General features: G+C 42.6%; 2 protein-coding genes across 2 annotated transcripts; both read right to left on the reverse strand.

The window, feature by feature from the left end:
• Window positions 1-1941: 1941 nt before the first annotated feature.
• LOC119557021 lies at window positions 1942-6822 on the reverse strand. Its single transcript, XM_037869558.1, has 5 exons — window positions 6161-6822; window positions 5194-5586; window positions 4250-4725; window positions 2494-2639; window positions 1942-2438 (listed from the first exon to the last, which is right to left on the reverse strand). Exons 1-5 carry the CDS (start codon window positions 6716-6718, stop codon window positions 2134-2136), a joined length of 1878 nt encoding a protein of 625 aa, XP_037725486.1. The 5' UTR covers window positions 6719-6822; the 3' UTR covers window positions 1942-2133.
• A 625-nt stretch (window positions 6823-7447) lies between these two features.
• Window positions 7448-10945, reverse strand: LOC119557019 (glutamic acid-rich protein). Its single transcript, XM_037869556.1, has 4 exons — window positions 10651-10945; window positions 8815-9582; window positions 8459-8769; window positions 7448-8407 (listed from the first exon to the last, which is right to left on the reverse strand). The coding sequence occupies exons 1-4, from the start codon at window positions 10943-10945 to the stop codon at window positions 7448-7450; spliced, it is 2334 nt and encodes a 777-aa protein (XP_037725484.1).
• Between the last annotated feature and the right edge of the window lie 214 nt (window positions 10946-11159).

An 11159-nucleotide genomic window follows, 5' to 3' on the forward strand; every position in this document is an offset into this window, starting at 1 on the left:
TAATGAAACTTGAAATAGAATTTGAAAATATGGTAGGTCAAGAACTGTACTGCTTTTTTCGCGGTGTATTTCTGGGTATACGTGTGAGCTTAAGCCGCAGAATTTTGCTGTTTCTGCTGCTTTTTCTCCGCCCCTCGACTCGACGTTGATTTGGAGTGCTGTTTATGCATGCAACAGGGCGTATGAGTGCTGGCTAATTGGCCCGAAGTGGCAGCGCAGGTCACAGGTCACACAGCAACAAGTGCGGCTCACACTGCTGAGTGCAAGGCGGTTTTGGCGGCACTGGCTCACCTGTACTAAGGTGGTAGATTTAAAATATGCTAAATGAAATGTATTTATCAATTGATCACAAACACTTGGTAAATAACTCACGTAATCACATGTAACAAATTTAAAAGTTAGGAAATGCAATTGACGTTGAATTCATATAGCCGACTTACTTATTTGAATATTTATATATATTATTATATTCAGTTAAGAAATTCTTTATATCTTTTTAACTTTCGCTTTACAACAATATTTGCTCTGGTTAGCAGAGTGTAATATTTTTTTATTCAGTTAAAAAACGTTTTGTTTGTATTTTTTAACTTAGTTTTCCACTATAAATTTAAGGGAATTTTTAATTTTGGTTGACAATTTAAATGTATCTTAAATTTGCTAGTTTTACCCATGGAGGTCACTGTTAAATGGTTTAGAATTCTCCCTCTACGTTGCCATTTCTCCCACAGCCCCGCACAGTTTTGGAGCCACTGGCTGGAAATTCAATTGAAATGCAGCTGGTCGCTCGGTTTTTTGCTCGACTTTGCTGGCTTGGCGCTTATTTATGGTTTTCGGTCGCATTTCGGCGACACTTCGCATGGCTTGTTGCGCTATTGCCAAAAACGATAAAGCGGCAAAAGCAAAACATTTAATTGGCGGCTGCCCCTTGTCCATCTCACATTTTTTTGTCGGGTAACTTTCTTTCCGCAAAAAAAGCGAAATAAAAAGCGGACACCCACACACCCGCTGGCATACAAATGAAGAGTAATGGTCGAGGCCCCCTCGAAAAACCCCGCCCCTGCTGCGTTGCTTATGCAAAGTTTTGAAAAAAACGAATAAAACGAAAAAATAACCGAAAGCACACGAAAAAACAAAAGACATTTGCGGCTGATGTGAAAAATAAAAGCAATTAAAAATATAAATAAATATTGTAATAATTGTCGTTAAGACGCCGTCGAAAGAGGTAGACACAAAAAAGAAGACATAATTAAATAATTTCAGTGACTCTGGCTGTTGGCATTTAAGTGTTATATAATATTGCCCGATTATGGGGGGATATTGTTTTTCCCGGCCCTAATGGCCCCCCTTTCTTTGTATTTCTCTCTTTGGGCCATTTTATGTTACCATTTTTTCCCGCGCTTCGCTCAATAATTTAGCTATTGCAACATTTTGGGCCAACGCTAAATGCTGTGAAAATCCAACACTTTTGTGTCGAAGTGTCAGCGTGGGAGAATTCGCATTTAACCCCGTTTTCGGTGAAGAAAACTTATTTTAAATGTTAGTTTATTACTGTACATTTCGGTTCGAGTGATTTTAAAATGAGATAAAATAACTGTAATAGTTGTTTAGTAACCCCATCATGCACTGTGTTTATGCTATGCCTATTTCATGAAATCAATTCATGAAATGAGCAAATTCGTGTGTGCATAAACACCGTTTCATGAATTCGATAACACACTAAAGTTGACTATGAATTCAGTCCCAATTTACGAAATGCTGAGGCACAGCCTACTTCACACCCTACTACTACTTATTAGAGCTCTATATCAAATTCGAAAAATTTGACAGCTTTACTAATATCATTTCATGAATTTGTCTGTGTTGTATAAACAGGGGCTATTATAATTTCATGTATTGGAGAATGCATGAAATACATAGCATAAACATAGTAATACGCAATAATATTTAAAACTATACATTTTTATTTACAAATCAAAAAGAAATATATCGTATCGAATGGTAAAAACAAGTTAAAATTTTTGGTTTATGATTTTAAGTCTTTGAGGTACGCCAAACTAGAAGCTCTTAGCTTTATGTTTCACAGACAAAAGGGAAATACAAAGCTAAGAGCTAGGGGTTCGGTATCTGATATTCCTAAAGATTACTACTACTAGAGTCCTGGGAACTAGCCGAAGTTGTGCTAACGGGACTGCGTTTTCGAACTTTCCGTATTGTTATCTCCGTCTGGCGCATCTTCCGCTTGGCCAGTTCATAGTTGTTGACGTTAATGCAAATGCCTATGTAGGCCACCAGTTTGGGGGCCTTCAGATCGCTGGCCAACTGACTGGCCTTGGCCAGGGTCTCCTTCAGCCTCTCGAAGCGATTGAGCACGGCGTGCACTTGGCAGCCGAGGAAGATGCTGTTGAACCGCCAGATCAGGCAGTTGCAGCTGCGGGCCTCTGGGGGGTTAAGAGGATTTAGAGGGTTAAGAGAAAGGAGCTAGGCCTAACCCACCGTTGTAGACCTTGCGGGCCACCACCAGGCACTTCTCGAATCGCGACTCCTTGAAGTGACAGCGCGCCATCTCGAACAGAAGGTAGGATCGCTCGATCGGGTAGCGGGAGTGACGCAGACGACTCTCTAAAAGCTCCAGCTTTTGGCTGCAAAACCAAATAAATATAATTAAGAACCTTGACATTTTGATATAAAAAACAAGGAAAAACGCTATAGTCGAGTACCTCGACTATCAGATACCCGTTACTCAGCTAAAGGGACCAAAGGGAAATGGAGATATGCAAGCAGAAAAGCGAGATTTAAATGAGCCACCTACCGGCAGAAGACAGATTTAAGCATTGTGGGCGTTGGGGTAGGCGTGGCAAATTTTTTTTTTTGGATCAATCGATAGGTATTGACGAGACCAATACATTTCAGTTAAAATTTTTTATCTAGCATAAAAATTGTGGGCGCCACAGGCTTAGGCGGTTTGTGGGCGTTAGAGTGGGCGTGGCATATTCGCATAACAAACTTGCGCTGCGTACAAGGCTACGGAATCTAAATATGAAATCCCAATACTCTATCTTTGATAGTTTCCGAGATATCCGCGTTCATATTTACGATTTTTTGAAGTTTGTGGGCGGTTTGTGGGCGTTAAAGTGGGCGTGGCAAACTTTTTTTTGGGTTAATCGATAGGTATTGATGAGAACAATACATTTCAGTTTAAATTTTTACTCTAGCATCAAAACTGTAGAAGCCACAGTTTTGGGCGGTTTGTGGGCGTTAGAGTGGGCGTGGCACTCTACTGAAACAAACTTGCGCTGCGTAAGAAGCTCAGGAATCTTTTCGCCAAATCTCAATAGCCTAGCTCTCATAGTTTCCAAGATCTCAGCGTTCATCCGGACAGACAGACAGACGGACAGACGGACAGACGGACAGACGGACATGGCTAGATCGACTCGGCTAGTGATCCTGATCAAGAATATATATACTTTATGGGGTCGGAAACGCTTCCTTCTGCCTGTTAAATACTTTCCGACGAATCTAGTATACCCTTTTACTCTACGAGTAACGGGTATAATAAATAATTCCAATAGTTAGTAAGATTTCAGGGGGAAAAAACGCAATATTTTTTTTTATTTTTCATAATCTTTTAACGAAACAGAATCAAAATGCCTTTCAATATAATACTAAAAGTTAAATACTACATACTCAGTATACAGTATTTATAAGATATGTTATCTCACACACTTATACCAAAAATGGTCTTAAATACAACATAATTCAACTAATATATTTTTCATAATCTCTTAACGAAACTGAATGAAAATATTTTTCAAAATAATACTAAAAGTTAAATACTAAATACTAAGCTAACAGTATTTATGAGAGATGTTATCTCACACACTTATACCAAAAATAGTCTTAAATACAACATAATTCAACTAATATATTTTTCATAATCTCTTAACGAAACTGAATGAAAATATTTTTCAAAATAATACTAAAAGTTAAATACTAAATACTAAGCTAACAGTATTTATGAGAGATGTTATCTCACACACTTATACCAAAAATAGTCTTAAATAACTTAATATTAAAGGGACATATTCAAAATTCTTTTAAAGAAATAAATGTTTTTTTAATCTAAAATGTGACATATTATTAATAAACCTTGAAGAATTATCTTCACGATTTTAATACTATAGCTTAGGCAAAAACTTTCTTAAGTTTGGAATAGGCTTCCTTATAGACACATTGCACTCGCACCACTCACTTGATTCGACTGTGCCGCTCCTCCTCCCGCTGGATCTCCAGGTAGATGTTGGGCCCCCCCAGCCTCACACTCATGTCGCGCAGCTTCTCCGACCGCAAAAGGTATAGAACGGGTCGATTCTCGGGCTCTAGGAAGTCCACATTGGCGGGAACGGAGCAGCGATCGCAGTAGGCCATTGCCACGGTGTTGTAGACGTCGTTGAGCAGCTCCCACTTCCAGGGCAGCGTGCGCTGGGTCTTCAGCCCTATGAACCCCGACATTATGTGCTCCACGTAGTCGGACAGCCTGTCCACATCCCCCTCCCGGCGAAAGCGGTGCACCTCCTGCAACATCCGCATACAGTCGCGTCTCGTCTGGTACTGCTTGTGGAACAGGTGCATCTCCTTGCGTCGCTGCCGCTCCTGCTCGCAAATCGCCCCCTTCCGCTGCCTCACGTACCTCCGGTTGTACAGTGGGTTCCGGGCTTGCAACATTTTCTAATTTGGTTGGATAAGATCGGGGGTGGTATGATTTGCATTATTATTTTTTCATTTAGGGCATTCTACAACCAAACAAAAATACTACATTTTGAAAAATGTTTGGAAATACCAAACAAGATTTCAAAAAAATACCAAGAGCCCTGCTGGATATCTTCAAATTATTATGTGTTTTATAACAGACGATGTAAAAATTGGGTTCACTAAAACCTGATTAAATACGAAATTTTGGAAAATGTTTGGAAATACCAAACAAGATTTCGTAAAAATACCAAGAACCCTCCTAGGTTATTTTCAAATTATAATGTGCTTTATAGCAAATAAAAACGTGGTTTGCCAAAACCTGATTATATTACACTTTGAATAGTTAACTACATTTTAAAGTAAATAGAAGGTTTACTAAACACAGAGTATTCAAAATTTTTAAGGGAAATTTTTTAATAAAAAATCCCTATTTTACGGACTCACCATGAACCGCCGGATAATAGCGTACTGCCCCTCGCTTAGCTGGCGCATGGAGGGCGTGGTCCAGATCCTGAGGGGATCGAGGAAGTTGCGGTCGCTGCGCAGTTGACGCAAGAGCGCAATGTCGACTGCATTGCGACCCATGTAGTTGTGGTTGTACAGACTCTGGTTCGCCCGCTGACGGGCCTTTTCCAGGGGTGTCCAGTGTACCGGCTCCCTGACATGGACGCTCTGCACGTCGCACTGCCGTCCGTCCCGCAGCGTCTTCCAAGGGGGGCTGGAGTGGTGGGCGGACAGCTTCTTCTGCCGGCGGCTGACCTCCTCGAGGACGCCACTGTGCTGATGCATAAAGGGACGCAGGGACTCGCCCAAGGTGTCTTCGAAAACGTCGAGGGTCTTGGGGCGGTATAAGGAGGGAAATATTATATTAAGGTTGCTATTAGGAATGAACCTATGTTATTAAAACTAGGTTTTGGCTGTTGTAAGCGGACTTCTTCTTTATTCAATCCGTTTTAGGATTTTTTTTTAATTTTAAAAAGAATGGGTAATAATATAGGAATCATTTGTTTTTGGATTTTGAAATTTATTTTATGATTGAAAAATATTTTTATATAAATATTTATATAATGTACACCGAAAAAATAGGGTTAGTTCAGAGTATACCAAAAGTGCATGTCACTTGAATCAGTGGGAAAAAAAACAATACAATAAAAAAAACTATACAATATGTTTGTATAATTCCTATAATTCCAAATCATTTACCGAAAGGGTTTTTTAAAAGTGCAGAATGTCCGAAAGTATTTAACATATTGAGAAGCTATTTTGGAACAGTGATTTTTTGGATGTATATATTTATATACTTTATTCCTTTTCTATAAATTATTTACCAAGTGTTTTTTTAACATATTGAAAGGCAATTTTGAAATATTGTTTTTTATATACAAAGAAAAAAATAGAAAACTGATCTCACCTTTTCCTTGATCATACGGAATCGCCCTTGGGCGGACTGTCCGCCGAAGGGTTGTCCCTCTGTGAGGAGTGTGGTCAGGGCGTTCTCGAATTTGTTGGCCTCGAAGAGGTTGTCGCACTTCTCGGCAATAAGCTGGGCAGAGCCCGGAACTCTCGACCTGGTCAGCTGCAAGGCCCTCTGGGCCCGCTGGACATCGAGAAGGGCGAGATCGGGGCGGGCCAGCGATCGCTGGCAGCGACCCCGTAGAAACAGGGACTTGTAGTCCCTGCGGCAGACGCCCGTCTCCGCCACGCCCACATCCGAATAGCTGCCTACGGGGGCGGGGGCGGCAGTGGGTGGCGTCAGGCTGGGGCGTGGCGTCTCCTCCCTGCAGACCGCAACCGCCCTGCCGAAACTCTCCAGAGCCTCGCGATTCAGGAGCCGGCGGGTGTAGTAGACGCCCCAATCCCTGTAGATCTGCGACTGCATGGAGGAGCGCCACTCGAACCGCTGCCAGGGGCGGAGCTGCGGTAGCAGGACGCACTTGCCCGCATTGTTCAGGCCGTTCGCCCAGGACATATTGGTACTACGCTAGAATTTTCAAGGACACACTAAATTTGGCCAACCAGAATTTGGCAAGAAAACATAAACTTTAGACAGGGGCACAAAAAAGGAACTTTAACTACTATAGCAAAGCCAAAATGATGGGAAATATCATCAAGACTCTTAATTTATTCATCCTACTATTGGGATAACTTCATCAGGTGGCTTACACTCGATCTTATTTCCAAGCAATTTGTTGTTATTTTATAAACAAAGGTTTTTCTATGGTTTTTCTATTTTTAAAAAACATATATACATATATATCTAATTACGCATTTTCAATGAAAAATATTATTTATTTTACTTGCTGATTAAAAAATATGAAAGGATTTTCCTAGATTTAAAAATTGGTTTTTAAAGCTATAATCAGCAGCTTTTGAAAGTGAATTAAGCTCCAGGGTATTTAAAATAGAAAATCCAGAGTGGCCTGGGCAAGAGTACACTTCTCCGGAAGCCAAAGTTTCACTTTGAGCTAATATTTCCACAGGGCATCCACAGCACTGCATTTACCTGGCCTCGAAAAACCACCGATATTAACTCGAAAAATTTCAGTTGTTAAACTATAATTATCATTTATTTCGCTTGATTTGGCTTTGAGTTGGTTTCAATAAATACAATAAATACGTATTAATTAACAGGCTTCAACGTTTAGCATTAACAATTCATTAACAATTACGAATTACAATAAATTAAGTTAAGGAGGGGTTAATGGAGTCTCCCCAGGGGGCGTGGCAGTCGGTGGGAAGGGGGGCGGCTGCGCAGACGTCGACGTCGGGACAACGACTTCGCTGCCGGCGTCGCATTTTCATTTGCATTTGCATATGTATTTTGATAGCCATAGCTATTTTCCTCAATTTTCACAGCGCTTTCCTCGGGCTTTGCTGCTTCGGTGGATTCTTCTGCAGCCTCTTCTTCTTCCTCGGCATCGTCCTCCTCCTCCTCCTCCTCCTTCTCTTCGTCGTCTTCTTCTTCGTTTTTCTCTCCTTCTTCATTATCATCGTCGGCTGCCTCCTCCCCTTCTTCCCCTGTTTCTTCTTCTTCAGCAGCTGTGTCGTCTGGCTTGACCTTTTCTTCATGACCTGTCTTCACCTCTTTCTCCGGCTCTTTCTCCCCCTCCTTTGCCACCTCTTCGGGCGTTTCTTCCGCCCCCTCTTCCTTTTTCTTCTCCCCCTTTACCACCTGGCTGGGGGGTTCCTTCACCTGGTTTTTTTTCTCTACCTCATCATCATCATCATCATCGTCAACGTTTATCTCATTATCGCTATCGTTTTCCATTTCAACAGCCAGTGTTGTCGCCTCTTCATCGGCTTCTTCTTCCTCTTCTTCGGTCCCCTCTTCTTCAGCTGTCTCCCCGTCTTTCTTCGAATCGTCTACTGTCTTCTCACCCTCGTCTTCTGCTGCTGTCTTCTCCGCATTGTTCGTGTCATCAATAACAACATTGTCTGGCTTGTTAAATGTCGTAGCTGTTGTTGGTATTTTCGTCGGTATTTTAGTTGTTGTCGGTATTTTCGTTGTTGTCGATGTTGTTGTTGCTGCGGGCGCCTCAGTGGCTTTTATTGAATTGGTAATTGTTTCAATTACCTGACTTGGCCTCGGGCCACTCTCGCCATAACCATTGTCATTGTCAGGTGTCTCTTGCTCAGAGTCTGCCCCCGTGTCTTTTTCCTTTTCTTCCTCTTTCTCTATCTCTTTCTCTACTTTTTTCTCTTTCTCTACCTCTTTCTCCGCCTCGGTTTCCGTCTCTATCGCGTCTTCAGCTGTCGTTTCTTCTTCTTCGTCTTCTTCGAGAGGTGATTCTTCTGCTTGATCGCTGGCCATTAGCATTTCACTTTCGATTGGCAAAGGCTCCACCTCATCGAATTCTTCGATCTCCTGATGATCTTCACTCTCTTTATTGTCCTCTTTTTCATTTTCTTGTTGATCCTCTGAAAGATGCTGTTCTGGTTGATTTTTGTGTGAGTCCATAGCAATCAGGGGCTGATAACCCATGGGTTGATCTTCTTCCAAAGGATCGTCGTTGTGTATATCTGAAAGAAGTTGAATCTTCTCTGGTTGTTTATTCTCTGGTTGACTCTCCTGAGGTTGATTTTCCAAAGGTTGATAATCCATTGGTTGTTCTTCATTATGATCATCTTCATTCAGATGATCGATTTGACCCAGTGGCTGATAACCGATATTTTCACTTGGTAGATCCTCATCCTTTTCGAGCTGATCGATTTTAAGCGGATGGGGCAGTGTTTGATTCTTCTGAGGTTGTTCTTCCATGATTTGATCCTCCTTTTGCTGATCGATCAGTGGCTGATTCTCCTGAGACTGAGTTTTCTGCGCTTGGTGGTTTATCAGTGGTGGATAGCCCAATGGCTCGTGTTCCTCTTGGTCCTCTTCCAGGTGCTCAGGATTCTTCTGGGGCTGAATCTTCTCTGGCTCGCCCTTGACTTCCTCCTGCGAGGGATACTCCTCCGGCTGATCCTCCAGCTCCGCGTACTCGTACTCCTCCGGATCGTCGCTCTGGCCGACTCCGGCTGGCAGCACGGGCTTCCCGTTCTTGTCCACATACTGCAGCCCGTCCAGGCCCATCCGCATGCACTGGAAGTGCATCTCGAAGAGATCTGTGGTGGCCAGCCGCACCACGAAGTCCATGCACATGTTCAGGTTGTTGCCCACCATGGTGACCTCGGTCATTTGGACGCACATGGCCATGGGGACGCCCATCATGACGGGAATGCAGAAGGGCGCCGGATCCCGCACCGAGATCCCGTACTTGGAGGAGGGCCTGCCGTTCAGGAAGACCTCCAGTTGGGCCTCCTCCAGCTGCGGCACAAAGCTCACGTTGGCACACACTGCGAATAGAGTCAGAGTGGAAAGAAAACGTTGAATGAAAATTACAGATAGACTGGGCGGGCACACAACAATGAAACGATTCCATTCAATGAATGAAAGTGGCGGGTGGCAAACTGTTGGCGGATCCCAGGCGGATGGTTGGTGGAAAAGCGGATGAGGGGGTGGCCACCGCTGGAAGCGCCAACAATTTGTGGCATTTTGATTGGCAAGTGCTGGCATGTCACGAAGCGAAGCGGAGCGAAATGGAAACCACCGCTCGCATTGTAGTCTCCGGCCAAGATCGGTTTCTTGGCCAAGGAAATCGGCCTGGAATCCAGCCCAAGTCACAGCCAAATATATGGCCACCACCCGCAGGCCAGGAGCCACGATTCCGATTTCGATCGCCGGCTAAGCGATCTCAATTTATCCATAGCCACATGGCTAGGCCAACGGGCCAATCCGAAGGGGGCTTACTAAACTGCTGCTCATTACTGGATATTAAGATATTAAGGCTGGACAGCATACTAAAAAAGAAATACCTTCTAATCATATTTTCTCCAATTAAATTAAAGTCACACTGGCAAAAATAATCATAGCAAGAACTAAAAGGTAATCTAAAATTGTCATTCAAACTCTATAAGCATTATCCATGCTTTTCCTAAATATATCAAGTTATTTGTTCAATATATGGAATTTTTAACAATCCTTGAATATAGTTAATTTCATTCACAAAAGCGAATACTTTTCTACATTTTTGAATAAATTTCAAGAAAAAAAATCTTTAAAATTTCTCAGAAGTGAAAACATCATTAAACATTTTAGCGAATTTCTTTTGGATCCCAAAAAGTTATAACTATTTAATGCAATATTACAGTACCCTTCTACCTCAAAAGTAAAAAATGATATTTATAGGTATTAGCTACTAAAGTCGCTTTTAATATATCCTTTGATATATCACCCTGACCTATTTTGGTAATATCTTCTTCAAGATCACAAAATACTGTATTTAAAGAAGATGCAGTTTTTTCATGAACCCTGTTGAAGGGGCCTAAAAAAGTGGCCTTAAAATGCATCCATCATTTTCTCACCTTTCTGATCGAATCGGTACTGATCGACCTTGAGACCCGCACAGCATCCGCAGGTGGGTCCGCTGCACTCGCAGGGCTGTCCGAAGGTGGACCAGATGGAGCCCTTCTCCGAGTACTTCACGCTGGCCAGGTTTCGACCCCTGGACACACTGACCGTGGGCGGCAGGTAGGGTCGGTGGGTCTTCAGTTCGTAGAAGATCAGGCCGTTGCTATAGCTCCGCGAGGATATATGTTGGGGATATATGCACAGGACGACGAGCACAAGGGCCAGACATTGACCGATCCAGGGAATCATGGCCAGGGTTCAAATAATAAACTCCACACTGAACAAAAAAGCAGAAGGTCACTGAACAAAAATGCTACCGAGTATTTTGCGATTCTCTTGAGGAATTCACGGATCGGATCACTCGATCACTGCACGATTAATGGTAACGGTATGGCCGTGGCAATCCAAATGGCAATACCACTATTTCAGAGCTATTCGCAATGGAGCAATGACAACCGTTCGC

Source organism: Drosophila subpulchrella, chromosome X, assembly GCF_014743375.2.
Source record: "Drosophila subpulchrella strain 33 F10 #4 breed RU33 chromosome X, RU_Dsub_v1.1 Primary Assembly, whole genome shotgun sequence".
NCBI lineage: Eukaryota > Metazoa > Arthropoda > Insecta > Diptera > Drosophilidae > Drosophila > Drosophila subpulchrella.

Bases quoted from the DNA above. Each gene is read 5' to 3' on its own strand.
- LOC119557019 (XM_037869556.1), bottom strand. From the start codon at position 10,945: ATGATTCCCTGGATCGGTCAATGTCTGGCCCTTGTGCTCGTCGTCCTG. The intron at 8,770-8,814 runs GTCAACCAGAGA...AACTTCTTTCAG, and splicing joins GGAAAATCAACCTCAGGAGA to ATATACACAACGACGATCCT. The intron at 8,408-8,458 runs GTAGAGAAAGAG...GAGGAAGAAAAG, and splicing joins AAACCGAGGCGGAGAAAGAG to GAAAAAGACACGGGGGCAGA.
- LOC119557021 (XM_037869558.1), bottom strand. From the start codon at position 6,718: ATGTCCTGGGCGAACGGCCTGAACAATGCGGGCAAGTGCGTCCTGCTA. The intron at 2,640-4,249 runs GTGAGTGGTGCG...TTGGTTTTGCAG, and splicing joins GAGCGGCACAGTCGAATCAA to CCAAAAGCTGGAGCTTTTAG. The intron at 2,439-2,493 runs GTGGGTTAGGCC...TTAACCCCCCAG, and splicing joins GGCCCGCAAGGTCTACAACG to AGGCCCGCAGCTGCAACTGC.